Source organism: Notothenia coriiceps, unplaced genomic scaffold (genome assembly GCF_000735185.1).
Source record: "Notothenia coriiceps isolate Sejong01 unplaced genomic scaffold, NC01 NC01_scaffold00004102, whole genome shotgun sequence".
In the NCBI taxonomy this organism is placed as follows: domain Eukaryota; kingdom Metazoa; phylum Chordata; class Actinopteri; order Perciformes; family Nototheniidae; genus Notothenia; species Notothenia coriiceps.
This window is the reverse complement of record NW_011336803.1, coordinates 130,961-147,937: the sequence shown is the minus strand read 5'-3', so window position 1 is coordinate 147,937 and position 16,977 is coordinate 130,961. Positions and strand designations below refer to the sequence as shown.

Sequence of the window (16,977 nt, the reverse complement as noted above, 5' to 3'; positions counted from 1 at the left end):
GTTCCCAAGAGATAAAACAAAAAACGATATATAGCCTATGTTAACACTTTTCTCGTTCTTAATATAGACTATATTTAGGGTCGATATGTGTTGACTTTACTTTAAAATAGCAGATCACTGTGACCGGATATAGTTTGGCTTAGTGAACATGTGTCTCTTCCTTGGAGGAGGAGCAGCATCGCCCGGACTCTGCTGCTCATCTGCGGCTCCTCCGTGCAGAGAGTCTGCAATGCAGCGGTGTGTGTCAGCGACGTGCAGTCAGGGGAGGCATGGATTGGCCATCGGGAGAGTCAGGACTTAAACGCTGCGGCTTTCTGGCTATTACTTAGCATGTGGGACCAGACAGCTTTGATCCCCATCGACAAAGGCGATTCTAGAGTCTGTGGGGGCCCCTCGAACCAAGCAAGGCAACAAAACTTAAAATTAGAATCAGCATTTTACAGCGCGCTATGCATGGGGCCGCCTTGAGGGAGTTTCCCGACATGTCGTTGTAGTCAATTAAAGGGTGTTTCATGTTGTCGTTGCTGTGGACGTTCTTAATACCTTGGAAAATGCCGTTTAATACTTTTTAATAGCCTTAATTTTCGCTAAATTGATTTATCAACTTTTAATACTTTTTAAGACCCCGCGGACACCCTGCTACATGTGCCATTATACACCAAAGTAAATTCTAGTATATGTAAACTTAATTGACATTAAATCTGATTCAGATTTTCATATTGAGACTTGATATTGTCCAGTACAAAGAAATAAGGGTAAGGCATGTGTGTGTGTGTGTGTGTGTGTGTGTGTGTGTGTGTGTGTGTGTGTGTGTGTGTGTGTGTGTGTGTGTGTGTGTGTGTGTGTGTACCTGGTTAAGTTCGGGGCTGTTCTCCCCTGCCTGTTTGTACCAGGTAACAGCAGCGTGTCTGGATCGGGGGAGACACTCCAGATAAGTGCTGTTGCCCTCAGCAACCATCATTATCCTCTGCTCCGCTTCCACCTGCAGCCCGGCTGAGTGACAGCAAAGGACAGATGTGACAGGTTAGAGATCTGCTTTATCTTCCGTGTTAATTTAGTTTGCTTTCCTTCTTGTTGCAGAAAAACATTATTTTATCAATTTATCACTGATCTTTATGTGGCTTATTCACAAAATGCATGTTCTTTGCAGGTTTTGCTCATTGTGAAGCTTGTTTTAATTCTAAGGAAGGAGGGTCTCGTATATTATGTAGTATGTAAAGCTCAGGTTTTCAATCACATAATTGTTACTTTTGGTTATATAAATAAATTGACTAGAATCATCTAAATGTATCTGTAGCTGAGGCATTATTAGAGATCAAGTATCACAGTCAATCCTTGCCAAAGGTTACACAACAGCGATTGTATTTGTTAGCATTTGTAACTGAACAAACACTTTAGAGTGAGTTAGCTCCTCACCTCCCTGTCTGACACACTGTGTGAGGGGATCCTCTTCCTCCCCTAAGTGACGAGCATTCCTTCTGTTGAGAGAAACACATCAAATTACAGTAAACAAAGAGTTACAGCCTGATAGTTGATCTTGACGCTTCAATTTTAATACACCCTGTAAGGACAAAGTGTTGGACTTGGACTTACACTGACATTAGTAAGAAGGTTTAATTCACTTGGGAGCATCCATTTGCTCAGCTTGGAAGTGGAAATGTTGGCTAATAAGTAATAATGGTGGCAATGGTGGAAAGGGCGTCATCATCAAAATATTATCATTGGGAACTTTCATGGAAATATATCCAACTGTCATACTTGGAAATGGAAAAGTGTTGGTCAAGTGGAAAAAATGCCTAACATTTAATCAGAAAGTAGTTTGGATGTGAATTTGAGTCACATTCTAGAGACTATCAACAAATGTGGTTTGAATTTGATTGGGAGAGATTGACTCCATGTGTCTGCTTTTTCAGACATTAGTGGGATAAAAACATATCTTACATATTCCAATAAGTGCTGTTTGGAAGGACAGATCTAACCTGCGCACGGTGGGCATGTAGGGGCTGCAGGCGTGTCCGTCCCAGGTGCAGTATGGGTCTCTGGCGAGGCAGCACTCAGCACAGGCCTGACCGTACAGCTCACACTGGTACAGGGCCAGCTGGGAAACACCCTCCCTGGAGCCCACAAACAACCACTGCTGGAGGAGGAGGAAGCGAGAGGGGGGGATGATATATAGGAATACAGATGTACAAAAAAACAGTGGACATGGATGGTGGAAGAGAAGACGGAGAGAGGAAAGGGAAAAAATAAGTAAGAAAGAAGAGGAAAGTTATAAATGAAGAAGAGCCCAGGGAGAAAGAGGGCATTCAGTTTGCTCCTGTGAAACAGAGAGAAGCATTGACTATCAAGCTCAACCAGATACATCTGCACTGCGAGTCACACATCCATCTCACGCTGTAACAATGTCAGTGTGTGGCCACGGAGTGTGTGTGTGTGTGTGTGTGTGTGTGTGTGTGTGTGTGTGTGTGTGTGTGTGTGTGTGTGTGTGTGTGTGTGATGTAGTTTGGAAATTTTAAAGTTTCTGTCTCTCTCGAATCTGTTACCTTTTTCTTTGAGAGCGTCATGGCTGTCACGGGTGATTTGTGCTGCGAGGAAAAGACAAAGAAAATCGAGTTTAAATTGAGACAAAGACAGAAATACACTGGCTCGAAGAAACAGAAAGACAGACACACAGAGATAAATGTCAACTAAAATATTGAATTTGTTTCTATGGAAAAATAAGGAATTTGTGTGTTTGGGTGCGCCTGCAAACCACAATAATGTTAAACAGTCTTACATTATTTACAGAACTGATCTCATCTTCTGGTTATCATCCATTTCCCTTTATAAGGGCTTAACAAAGCACGAGCTTCACAGGGAAGAGCATTAAAAAGAACCTCAGACCTCACTTAGACAAAGAAATCAGTCGAGAGTGAAAACAGAGCCTTTATTTGAGCCTCCGGTGGACATAATATTGAGCAGAACTGTGAATATTGTGAACTGTGGTTACAGGAATGATAATCTACTATAGTCTGACAAGATATCTATGTGCAAAACAAGGTTGTTTTATGTAAAATGTGTTACAGTCTTGGTGCTTTAGATAAAAGCTTTTCCTTTTTTCCCTGTTTAATGGTATATATGGGTGAAGATTTAGGTCTGATAAACATAACAAAAAACATTATTTCTTCATAAATCATGCATGCTTTACTATATTTCAGATAATTTGCAACGTGAGCATTGATGTCAAAGTGCTTCAGACTGTTGAAGCTATTGGTTTCCATTCATATGCATATCATATGAACAGCAGATCGTTTTTAGCATAGAACACAATGTTTGCATTTATTTCGGTCGCATGGCAATGCAGTCTAATGTGCAGACTTATTTAAAAAGTCTGTGCTGCATTACCTCTTGACAATAACGTAACTGTTTAAGCTTGAAGAGTCTGATACTTGAGTTTTAAACCACAAGGAAATGGTTAGAAAATTGCTGCATGAAAGCCAGGAAAAAAACATTTAGAAAGCAGTTTATAATAAATGGGTTGGAACATACACAATGGTATGGAGATAGCACTGTGTTTTGTTCAGAGGGGGCTGTACCTGGAAGACCTGCATCTGCTCCAGAGTGACCTCCTGACCCTGTCCGTGTTCTCTGGGGAGATGGATAGCCTTCAGCACGAGGCCCGAGTCTGCAGAAGTATACAAAATTATCTTATCCATTGTGAAAAAAACACACACATTAGGAGTAAAAATGCAGGGTAAAGGTCCAGCAAAGACAATTTACCCGTGCCGATGAACAGGACGTCGTAGGTGCCGTCCACGGCCTCCACTCTGTCCACCAGCAGTTTGCTGAATTTGTAGTGAACACCCACTCTGACCAGGAGGGGGCGCTCTCCCAGAGGCAGCACATTTTCCTGAAACACAGTCACAGTTAAGGGTTTTCAATTTTAAAATGCAAAACATGTGGACGAACAATGGGGTTTGTTTTATAAAGTTTTTGTCATATTTAACAACGCTAATTGCATTTCTAAATTCCACATATGAATTGGGACAAATAAAAGAGATTTGAGGCGATGCAAAACTAGAGTGCAATCTAATTGAATAACATTGTTGTAATTTAAAACAGTGAACTATCATTTGTACCTGCAGCAGGGGGTGAGTCCTGCTGAAGAAGATGACGTCGTCAGGATATTCTCTGGTGGAGCTGTAACTTCCATAAGTGCTGCTGGGACACTACGAGAAGAAAGAAGAAAGTAAAAGAGAGAGAAACACAAGGTTAAACATGTGTGGAAGACATGGAGTTTTTGTATTCATGCCTGAAGGAGTAACTTACAGTTCCTGGTCGCGGGTAAGGCACCTTGCCCGTAAACTCTGCCCACTTATACTGAGGCCCCTCCTTATGAAGGAAGTTTCCTTTGAAAGCCCGAACAACATCCTCCATCCGGTAGACGCACACTGCTGAACCATTCAGGATATCACTGCGGAGACATGAGAGAAGGGGAACTGTTAGTCCCTGCGGCGCACATGAATAAAAACATAAACTGAGCAGGTCTTTTATGAATTCACTTGAGCAGTTACCGTGGTCGTAAAGCAGTGCATTAAATAGGAGAGTGATGTAGTGTGTGCACTGCATGGAAGCTGTGAGTCATTGTGGCTTTCTCAGCCTGAACGCATCAATTCACTGAGCACGGTCCAACCCAAAGTCCAGCCTGGATGAATGCGCTGCTTTCAGCACATCATGGTTAGGATTTTTGCCTAAGTGTATCTGAACCACAGAAGGCAGTTGATGAGCAGAGCTGCTAGAAACAGAGCAGGGAGAAAGGCAGGGCTGTGATCATGTGACTGACACATATGGTTTGTTTAGTCTCATGTTGCTCTGGAGAGAGTGTGTAAAAGTACTTGGCAATAAACTGGATTCTGATTCTGAAACAAACCACATACTGCATGTGATAGATGGTCAATCAAATGAAGAAATACAAAAACTAAATGATACAAGTAACACTGAGGGATCTGCAGCCTGTGCTCTTAACTTCCTCACAGGGACACAAACGCCTGTGTGTGCATTCATGGTTGAGCAGAGGGAGAGGTTTCCATTCAGAGGGGATGACCTCTCTGCATCCTGCAGCTCTGTGGAGGGGACCCCACCCTGGGTGATGCTTTGGATTTCTGTCCGTTCCCCGCTGAGATTTCAGACACTTTCCAAAAGCCAGAAGTGGACCCACTCCCTGCTCCGCCGGCCAAGTGGCGTCATACCTCTGTTGCTACTGTGGAGCCCTGGCTGCAGCTCTGAGTTGCTGTCAGTGCGTGAGGAGCTTCAGTACGTTTGGAAGAAATGAGAAGGCTTTCTTAGTTTGTTGCTCACTCGCTCATATGTTCTGGATTTTCCTCACTTTATAATACCTACCCCTTTTTTCAACCTTAGTTGAAAGAAGCTTAGTTTTCAGTATATTTCTTTTTTGAGTGTGAGACATTTTTCGAACTAACTGGCTTCTATGGTGCAGTCTGATGTGCTTGCGTCATTGCTGTGAGCCAAAAACAATATTTGTTCTTCCTATTTGTTATGATTACCATTTTGTAGATACTAACAGAAATGATATTGTCTATAGTCTCTAATCAAATCAGTGCTGCTTTCATATTTTCAACGTTTTGTTCAGGCATGTTTTTTAATAAAGAGGCAGTTGCACAGCCTGTTGTTTATCTGGTCTGATAGAGCATATTGCATTTTGAAATTTCTATTCCTGTGTTTCTCTTCATGTTTCCTCCTCAAACAATCCCAGAGAGAAAGGAACAAAGGGAGAACAAAGCGAATCCAATGGCTAGAAAAAAACATTTCATGCTACATTATCTCACACACTGTACGTACTTTGTGCATTACAGTCGATACACTAATGATGATGATGAGAGGACGAAGGCTCACATGAGCTCATTACAATGAATTTGTTTCATTCATTAGTCACAGGGACGGTGGACTGTGTGTCTCTCCCAGTGTGTGACATCATCTCTGTCAGTGTGACATCGCATCATGTCACTATGTGAGCTACTTCTCCATACAACATACACCTGTTTTATAGAAAAACAGTTTCTTTGTTTCTTGTATCAACTTTTTCCTCTTTTAAAATAGCATGTTTTAGTATCCTCCATAAACATTTCATCTTTCTGTCGGGTTCTGGATTATTGATCAGGTTTCAGGTCAGTTGTGGCAAATCTTCACTGCATGAATCCTGACTAACTTAAACGTCATGTATTGTCTTTAACAGTTTCAGTCCCCATGATCAATAATTGATTTCTAACTCAAAACAAAAACAAAATGTGTATCACATTTACACCTAAGGGGGCTGTAGTAACTCACCTAGAGCTAAATGCCTTCTTTAAACTCAAGAGTATTTCCTTTTTCAATCAAAGTGAAATGGGATTTGCTGCTCTATACCACATCCCAGCTCAGCCTCAATGTATCTATAGGGGTTGTAGGGTGGCTTGTTTATTTTTGTTACACGTGTTTAACAGCAATCAATACATCAAATGCTCTCACAAAAAAAGAAACAATCTGTTATTCACAGCTGTTGCAGGATTGTAATACTTCTGCCCAATCATTTTATTTATCCTGATCCTTCTCATAATAGTTATTTTGGCTCTCAGTGTTTCCATCTATTTTCTCGCTTGGTTTAGCAACATTTGAGCCAGTGCTTGGAAAAGCTTTGGCAACATTAGGCTGTTTTTTAAGTTTGATCATCTTTTTCCAATCTTAACCACCCTGGGTTAAATCAATGTGTCAATGTATTTCTTTCCCAACTATGAGCAATCTCTGTAGGAATGAAAACTCTCCACCCAGAGGAAATTCACTTAAAAATTAACTTAAACTTAAATTCAAGACACTCCCAGTGCCATCATACTGGGACTCAAACAAGAGTGCACAAAACGCTGTTTAATTGATCTAGAGCAGGGGTCTCCAACCTTTTTTAGGATGAGAGGTACTTTCAAAAAATAAAACAAGTCGTGAGCTACTTGTATTCCTCTTTTTTTTGCTTTTTGCAGTGTATATATTTAGCACATTTTAACATTATGATATGCTTACCTTTAACCTTTGTGTGCTGTTTGGGTTTGTGGGACCCGTTTTCAGTGTTTACTAAAAGAAAATGTATGCAATTTAATTATTTGAACCTGCTTTATTATCTGGTCCTCACCTCCTGGAATGATTTCTTACTTTATTTTTTAACAATTATTATTAAATAGATAAACTCTCTCTCGCTCTCTTTCTCTCTCTCTCTCTCAAAAGTGGGGGGACACAAACGGGATTTCGAAAAGTGGGGGGGACATGTCCCCCCTGTCCCTAGTGGAAATTACGCCATGCGTGTGTGCGTCAAGTGCAATAAATATATATGCAAGTTGCAACACACACACACAGTAAAACTCTGCCCCTCATGTGCAGTATAGGCTGGCACGACTAGGCCGTTCAATGGGGCTGATGTGTTGTGTAGATTCTGCCAGAAGGAAAGGTCTAACTCTTTATGAAGTGGTGAGCTGCCGCTCCACATTGCTTTTCTTCCCGACTGCAACGCTAGTCCCGCAAATCAAGCAAGAACGTGATTGGTCGATATTCATTGTGGGGGTGGGGGGAGGAGTATGATTGAGGTTTCGTTTATGGGTAGATTATTTTAATTACATTTCCTTTTTTTTGTGTATTTTTACCATTTTGGATTTGCTTGGTGAGCTACTTATTATTGAGAGCTTGCGAGCTACCAGTAGCTCGCGATCGACGTGTTGGAGACCCCTGATCTAAAGTATATTCTATTGTTTTCTGCTTTACATTTGGTACAAACCTGGAAGTGGTGAACAGGCCATAGATGAGCGGGTTCTTCTTGTCTTTGGCCTGGAGGATAAAGATGTCTTCTGCATTGAGAGAACGGAGGAAGGGATCGGGAAGAGGAAGGACACAAAGAGGTAACACATTAGTAAAGCATTCAAACTAATGAAGAAGTTTTGAGAAGAGTCACACCTGTATGAGGGTGTGTGACGTGTGCATCTATCAGTGTGACTGTGTGACTAATAGCGCTGGGCGTGCTGGCAGCATGGCTGACTGACTGCTGGAAATGAACCTGTAGCCATTAACTACAGGCCGCTGTGGGAGAGATGAGCACGGGGTCCGCCACAGGAGAACAACACCTGCTGTCTCACACACAAACACACACACACACACACACACACACACACACACACACACACACACACACACACACGCACACACACAGCCGNAGCTCCGCTGTGACGGACCGGTGAGTGGACCAAAATACACTAAGAGTTAGACCTAACACACTTAGAACTAGTTTAGCTTGTTCCAGAGTAGATTTACTAGCTAAGTGTGTTAGGTCTAACTCTTAGTGTATTTTGGTCCACTCACCGGTCCGTCACAGCGGAGCTGTGATCATGCAGAGCTGCATGTTCTCCGTCAGCAGCAGCTGATCTGATCTCTGATCTCTCTCTCGCGTCCGGTTATACTTTACCCGCGTTTTTGTCCAAATCTATCAGATCTAGCTAGTTCTAGCTAATGATATGACTGCCTGCTTATCAAAGGACACCTAAACAATAAGCGTTGCTTGCCAACGGCGTGTGGCCGCAAAGTATAGCACAGCATTATGCATATGTTTATATGAGGGGTCAAAATCCCATGCTCATAAAATGCTCATATCTTTTTTTCTCTTCATTCCCCACGCCCCAAAATAAATAAATATACAAATTTTAGGAAAAGTAACGAAGTTTGAGCAGTGTGTGTTTTATATGAACAGAGTTACACATATTTCAAAACGCTAAGTGTAATAACTGCAGTTTGCCTCCCTGTCAGAATGGCAAAGGTCCTCAGGTAAGCACAAGCCCATGTTTCTCACTACATTGTAAGTACAACTTATTAAAAGGTCAGTTCAATGCAACTAATGTCGTCTTAGTGTTATTGCATGATGTTAAAATTGGTTTGCCATTAATTTAGTGATGGATTGTAAACCTTTGAAATGTAGCATTTAAGGTTTTCTCAGTTACAAGGTTGTTGTTTTAATAAATCAGACACTGATGGTGCAGCGCTGTACTGTACCTCTTTATACAGGCATTTTGTCCCTAACAAATTGTTTTTGCGCTGATCAGGGGGTACTTGGCGGAATATTTTTTTCAAACTGGGTACATTATTGAAAAAAGTTTGAGAACCACTGTCTTAGAGCCTACAGCCTGCATGTATGTTTTGGGTACGTCACAAGCAATCCTGTAGAAATAATCTACATTTTCACCTTCATTATTACAATCAGCCTTTCACTGATACTCCATTAAACATTCTGGAGCGTTTCTTTGTCTAGTGGGATAGCGTCGTGCACTCTCTCCCTGTTCTCTTTGAGTACCATCTGTCTGGATCTGACTAGCCTCAACATTCTCCTCACTATAGGACTGTACACCCACATTAGGCACTCTCTGACTCTGGTTCACCATTTTTGTCCCTGCTGGTGTTGTGGGAATAGTTTCTCCATAAGTGTCATCATCCATATGATGATTTGTCTGAGTCTGACTATCTGCGCTACTCTTTGTGATACATTTTACCAGCCTATGTTTCAGGACTTTCCCTGTCTCAGGATAAAATACTTGGAATGCTGGGCTATATTTGTCGTATCCTACAAAAATACCCTTTGCACACCTAGAATCTAGCTTCTTCTTATCCTGCTTATACCCATAGCATTCAGAGCCAAATATTTTCATGTTGGACAAGTTGTTTGTTTTGCCAGTAAAAACACGGTATGGTGTCTGCTCTAGACGCTTACAGTAACACCTGTTACGTATCTGTGCTGCTGTTTGTACAGCATATGTCCATAACTGCTTTGGGAGGTTACTCTCTAATAGCATGCATCGTTACATCTCAAATAAGGTCCTCCAACCTCTCTCGGCAGTACCATTCTGGTGAGGTGAGTATGGGGCACTTGTCTCGTGCCTTATCCCTTTCGTCCTAAGTGAAGTTTGAAACTCATGCCCGGTAAATTCAGTACCGTTGTCAGATCTTATGCACTTAATGTGTCCATAAGGAGCAGTATCCGCTATGAATTTTTCAGTAGCTTTTGCTGTATCACTCTTTGCTTTGATAAAGTAGGGAAAAATCATCCCACTATAATCATCAGTAAATGCTATTGCATATCTGTACCCGTCTTTATCTGCTGGTTCTATTGGACCGCATAGGTCTGTATGTACTAGCTCTAGTACTGTCTTAACTTTTGTATCTACCTGCCTGTTTCTGCTTTGAGTAAATTTTTCCTGCGTACATATTTCACAGTTATGGTTAGACATGTCATGTTTCCCTTTGATCGACATACCTTTAACCACTTTCTCAAGTTTAGACACATCCTCAAAACACTAATGTTACCTTTCGTAATTGAGGATCCATGGTGGCGCCGAGCGGACTCATACTGCTTAGGGTTTTTCAATAAACTTTCTATTTTAAAATTTATTTCCCCCCTTGAGGTATCACACTGCGGTGGTCGATAGATCAAGATTCCCAATATCGAACGCGTAAACTTGAGGATTACTGACCAACCTGTACTTCCCTTGCTGAAGGATACGGACGGCCCTTATAGGCGTCCCCTCTCCCCCCTTCCTTCTACTCTTAAGTATTCGGTAAAGTTACGGTGTTCGTTCAGGCTCAACAAATTTGAAAAACTTATATAAAAAACCCCTTAAAGTCAAAATAACCTATTATCTCTAGTGACTTGTTGGTGCGTCTCTCCTCTCTCCGCGGCGCTCTACTATCACGTGTTTTCCGGTCGGCCTTACCACACTTTGCACCAAGCTAGTCCATTTCCCGTGAACCATTGGGTCAATATACCACTTACTCAACGTTAAATGGAAACCTTACATTACGGTTGTCACGTAACCATTTCTGACTTTTTTGTCCGGGGTCCAATTTCGAACTGTACTAACTAGAACATTGAATTCTTTTCCAAACAGGAGGCACACAGAATAAGGAATAGAAAGAAAGTCGCACTTGGATATGGTTACCAACATGTACTGTCTCTGGGGAAGAGGTGGAGAGCGACAGGGTGATCTCAGTTAGGAAGACTAAGACTACGGAAGAGGATTTATCACCCATCGAAAATTTTCAAGTCACATGCAATTTAAATCGTTTGAACTGACGAGTAATAGACGACAACTTCATGCCTTAGGATGGGTCAACGTCCACTAAAATATTTTGAGTACGACTCTCAACCTAAGGGTTGAGTTCGTTATAAAAAGCAAAGGTTACACATGTTGTGTAGAATTGTAGGTACGGTGTCCTTCCTGTTAGTAGTATCTTCTTTAGCCTGGAATAAGATAAGAAATATGTTGTCGTAGTAACCCTGACGAGTAACTACAGTAGTTCTCGGTCACTCTAGATTGGAAAACCCATCAGCCGAGGAGTCTTTACAGTAGTAGATTGGGATATTAGTAAACAAAAATACCAAACATTACGCAAAACGAGGAAATAAACAACACTCTCAGCTGAACGTTAACAAATTCACTAGGCGTTATCAATGATGATTATGATAACAACAATGGTTAGTACATACTAAAATTGTTACAAAGAAATTAAATAGCGACGTCTTTCCTAGTACGGTCGGGTGTAGTTTGTGGACTAGTTCTCTGAACACTACAATTGTGCAGTCTTTCCGACTTTCGTCTGTGGCTCCACTAGTTTGCTTACTGGTCAATGCGACGTGTACGTTGGTACTGCACACGAGGACAGGTATGTACGCTAAAGTCTCTCATGACCTGGGTTACTTGACATCGGTGTGTGTTCAGTGGTCCGTCTGACTGCTCTTGGCTACTTCAGGTGTTCAGAAGCGGTCAAGCCCTGAGATACTGCTAGGTGTGAGAAGTCCGTCTACTGCGTTCTGGGATTCTTAGACGGGTGTACAGTGGTCAGAGGACACCTTGTCGAGGTTACTGAGAACTAGGTGTACAGATAGTCAGTCGAAGACCTGGTTGTACGTGAGCAAGGTGTGCAGGACTGTCATGTCTTTGAAACAATCCCTGTGATATTAGACGGGTGTACAGAGTCAGTCAAAGACCTAGAGTTTGATACTCGATACTAATGTGTACATAAAGTCAGTCAAGGCCGTGTTGATTCTGAGACTGGTGTTACCAGAAGCATGTCCAGATCTGGTGAATCGTACTGTGGTTTGCACAAGGTGTGCATGAATCAGTATTCAGGACCTAGCTGCGGATACTGAGACAGGTGTACACGTAAGTTCATGTCAAGACCTAGTGTACTGAGGACAGTGTACAGAAGTCAGTCAGACCTGGAGATTAGTATCTGTCACAATGGTGTCTGTGGTCAGTCTATGACCTTCCGGATACTCGTACCAGGTGTCTGCGGAAGTCTGTCAGCCTTTGTGATGCGTCATGTAGATCAACGTGTACATGAAGTCAGTCCGCTTGTATACTGACGAGGTGTACAGTATGGTCAGTCAGGACTTGACATCTGAGACAAAGATGATAGAAGTTAGTGATAGACCTGGGATACTAAGACAAGGTGTAAGACTTGTGTTATGGTCAGTCAAAACCAATGAGTGATAAATGGCAAGTGTGCTATACAGAATGTCAGTCGAAGAGCCTGGATCTGTTGCATGTGTACGAGTGCTGGTCAGGACCTGGGATCTGGGACAAAGTGTACAGTAATGTAAGTTAGGCTTTATGGCATGACTGAGTCATAGGTGTACAGAAGTCGGTCAAGCCTGGGATACTGAGACAAGGTGTAGCTAGAAGGTCGTCAGGACCTGGATCCTAAGACCAGGTGTACAATAGTCAGTCATGACCTGGGAACTGAGACAGTGTGTACGAAGTCGTCATGACTATTATGGTACTGATGACAAGGGTGTACATCAAGCATCGAGTCGTGACCATGTGATCTAGTAGGACTGTGATCAAGTTTGTTGGTTCCGTAATCTTCCATGCTCACGATCGCTCTAATTACTGGTTTATCAATGGACATTAATTTTATGCAAAAGCTGTTTCCACTGTTCACGACTACGATTTATGTCCGACTAAGTAGACTATATTACAAGACGCTCTCTGGCTTGGGATCTCTTAGGGTAGCAGTGATAACTTGTCTGTTGTGATGTGACGCGTAGCTCATGTTATCGGGTAAATAAAAGAGTAACCATTATGGGCTACTTCGTTGCAACTGACTAAACGTCACCGTGTACACATTATGGTATTGTATTGCCAGCGTTGGGGTCGTCAGTATTTGGTTTACAATTGCATTCCTACAGTTCTAACGTAAATGTCTACTGCGATCATACATGATGAATGTAAGGAAAAGTCAACTGACGAGTTCTTCACCAGGTGATTAAGTTGTCTGTCTCATCTAGACCAAGTTTTCGCGGTGTGTGCCCTTAGTGATAACCTGCACTTGTTCCCATTTGTTTTTGTGAGGAAAGCGGAGAATGGCAATGTACTGTATCACAATGGACAAACAATGGTGAGATTTATAGCGTCTGCTACATGCGGAATAAATTTTGTTCATGTGGGCAACACGCCCTCATCTACCTATAGTAAGTCAAACTCTCTGTTGTCAGTCACGTCCAATCCTACAATAGCCATCTCGAGTTGCCACCTACTTTGTACTTCGGATCTGTGATAATTAATCGATAATCGTAACTGCAGTAGTCTGTTGAATCATGTCCACAGAAATGAGAACCATCTTCTGGTCCTTTGTATCTCTGATACCTTCGAACATTCCATATGACCAATTACAAGACACTCCTCAGTAATTCGTACCACTGTATTAGTTCGTGTCGTCAATGATTGTGTCTTCGATACGCCGGGAGTGGTCTTCGGACGTTCGCACGGTCGGGGATACCCATATCAGATCCTGAGGTATCATTTGTATTGCCGCTACGTCGAAAACCTGTCTGTGCTCTGGATGGTGGCCATCGTGTGAATCGACCAGATACGTCTGTTCAACCAAAGTCTCTGACTCGTGTCCTACCGACCAAACCGCTAACGTTCCCTATAAGGGTCCGACCAGCGCTTGTCGTACTGTGTCCGATTTGGTCGAGACTGACCGGTCGACTTTCATGCAGCAGTTCACTTGACGGAGTTTTGTTGCGGGTCGACAGTCCTGAATCGTCCGGTCCGACCAACCTGGTCGATCTAACAGGATTCCATGTTCTAGACTGGGAGCGGGATGTCTTCTTTGTGGTTTGACTGGACTCTGGGTATGTATCATATGCTAACTTTTCTGGTCGTTTCGTTTGCATGGAATTTGTTGTGGTGCGCTCAGGATGGGAAGCTTCGTCCTCTTATGGTGCCCTCCGCTGACGGCGGTTCTCTTTCCGTAGGAGAGCTTTGACGGCTTTCTGAGTATATTGAATATGTAAAATATGTGGCAGATAGGCTCGAAGTAGCACTGACTAGTGCGTTCATGTACTGTTTACTGTATGTGTTCTTGTTAAATGGTGTGTGTATAATGTCATTGTCCTTGTGGTGACTCTCTCTCATGTTGTCGGCGGAGACAGTGAACTTGAAGTGTTAGAGGAGCTACGGAGAGGTTGCAAAGTCACGTTGAAACATCTATTCTGTCGTCGTGCCACCTGTAGGTGATAGTACGTACATCGTGAGTCCAAGAAGGAGACATCTAATGTGGACAAGTCCAGCGAAGGACGCGAGGTACCTACTGCATACCGAAGGAAGTCTACTGGAGTTAGCTACCTCGTTGTGGTCGGTATCTGTGGATCAGGGTACGATAAGACAAATAGGATGTGCTGCCATGTGTCGCGATGTGATACTCTGACTTAGTTGTGTCTCTCTCTGGGACCCGGCTTACGAGCTCGTAGATGTGAGTGCACACAGGTCCCTACCGTTGTGACGGACGATTAACGTGTGTCATCTTGTCTCCTTCTCCTAAAACAGTTTAAGGACTAGTTTCGGACTGGGACGACGCGCTTAGTTGTATCCTTGCCTGAGGGTACGAGCGGTTTCTTCCTTCTACCTACACCAGACTACCCCAGACCATTCGGTTCCATAAAGAAAACCTATCTCCTCTTGGTTTGGTTGTCCCCTGCTCCACTTCTGACACATCAGTTGTTGAAAGCTTCCCTACACCTTACTACACGGAACAAGGTCGTTGAGAAGGGAGTCAACACGTAGAGCGTGTTGGACAGGAATTCGTCGACTCTCAATGCACTAGTGGCGAAACAAATTGTACTTATTGTATTTCTGTGTCTACATTTGAACATTTACAACCACTTGTCTGTCAGGAAATAACAGATGTTTGGAAATAATGTTACTTAGCTTATAAGGTATAAGTCCGTGCATGCCCTGCGCTCAGGTCCTCATATAGTAAGTTCCTCTAATAAAGATGTGTGATGAAAACGCAAATTTCTGCTATGTTATTTTATATGGTAAGTATCTATGTGTTATAATATATTAGACATAGTATCCGCGTCTAATCGTTGGTGGGTACCATTGATTTCAGATCATACTGTGTTAAGGACTTCATGAGAAGCATTATGCAACGTATGATACTTCAGTTCATACTGACGTTTGATGTGAAGACAACATTCATAAGTTACGAGTGTGTTCTACAATATCGCTCAGCTTCCTCGGTTACCCACCACTTCTACTAGCTGCTCTGCTCCTACTTGAACTGAATACACTCTGGCAATCGTCGTGTACCTGACACCCACATCACCTCGACTATGAACAATAATAAAATAATATTATATTATATATACCTCTACACTCTCTCTGAGACAAAAGGTCGACTGAGATAAATAAATAACAAACCAACACAGAAATTAATAAATAATATTAAATCTTAAACAAATAAATAACTAGATAGTATTAATTCTGATAAAGTTGAAAGTAAAAGTCTACTTACTTTTCATACAACCCTTATGAACGTTCATCATATATGATAGTAATCCAGATTTCAAGAGTTTGCCCCACTGCACTTAGACATAACAAATTGAGAAAGAATAGGCTTATTTCGTTCATTGCTCTGACAATGGTCTGAATATAATAAGCACCGCTCCTGAATATACTAAGAAACTTTGTATTGCATCATTTATAATAAAATGTAAAAAGTTACACCAAACGTACCTAATCACTTCCAATGGCCTAAGTAAGTTGGGCAAACAGACACGTGCAACGAGTGTTTTTTCTGCTTGCAGATAGCAAGCCATGCAGGTTTCTAATTTAGACGCTCGATACTCACGTGACGTGTGTTAATATAATCTCATGTAATTAAGCTTTATCCTGAGGCAATATTCTAATTGTCCCGATCCTTTGCCTCGTGTACCTCTTGTCACCTTCTTCTACACTGATTCGACATGTGACCGTACGACTTTGTTACGCCTTTCTACCTGTTTTACCGATTCTGTATAGAATCGTTTTAGGGTTTCGTCCGATCCTTTCAGTTGCCAAATGTGCGTTTTGCTCGTCCTTCTCCGACGGTAAAAGTCCACTTCTTCGTACTGCCTGTACTTTCCCAAGATATGTATCAGTAGTAACTAAAGATTTAATTCTAGACACTTTGAGTGTCATCCGTTTATTCCTCCAAAAATCCATTACACGACGAGGCGCTATGTCTAACTTCTTACCATGACCTATTCAATATTCTGGTTAGCTTCTCGAAGAATATTGGACTCCTGTACTAATCTCGTCGTTACGTTTGCTTTTAGCTGCATCTAACTAAGGGTGGAATTTCCCGCTTCTCTCCCATAACGCTTCAGATAAAAAAAATTGTAATGTCCGACTAAGATTAATAATGAAAAACGGAGTATCTCTCAACGAAATGTAGGGTAGAAAAGTGTCTGTAAAAGAGGCACTTTCCTCGTCGCTTCGACTAGGCGAAGTTCCTGCCACTACTAACCGACTATAACCAGTCGTCAAATTTTACTTACACATACATCGATAATAATGGAATCTGTGTCATCTCTACTTTTATGACTACTACAAACATTACCAACAGTACTGTAGGTCTGTACCGTATCTTATGAAC

The 16,977-nt window shown here is 42.1% G+C and overlaps 1 protein-coding gene across 1 annotated transcript in view; it reads right to left on the bottom strand.

Moving 5' to 3' along the window:
* The window catches only part of LOC104942039 (semaphorin-3A-like), a 38,282-nt gene that overhangs the window by 13,228 nt on the left and 8,077 nt on the right, over positions 1–16,977 (bottom strand). Inside the window, exons 2-10 of the mRNA XM_010767229.1 lie at positions 7,793–7,862; positions 4,309–4,453; positions 4,119–4,208; positions 3,760–3,889; positions 3,576–3,664; positions 2,544–2,585; positions 1,980–2,137; positions 1,417–1,478; positions 851–993 (exon numbers count right to left, since the gene is read on the bottom strand). Coding sequence (XP_010765531.1) covers positions 851–993; positions 1,417–1,478; positions 1,980–2,137; positions 2,544–2,585; positions 3,576–3,664; positions 3,760–3,889; positions 4,119–4,208; positions 4,309–4,453; positions 7,793–7,862 — 929 coding nt within the window. The remainder of the gene's footprint in view (positions 1–850; positions 994–1,416; positions 1,479–1,979; positions 2,138–2,543; positions 2,586–3,575; positions 3,665–3,759; positions 3,890–4,118; positions 4,209–4,308; positions 4,454–7,792; positions 7,863–16,977) is intronic.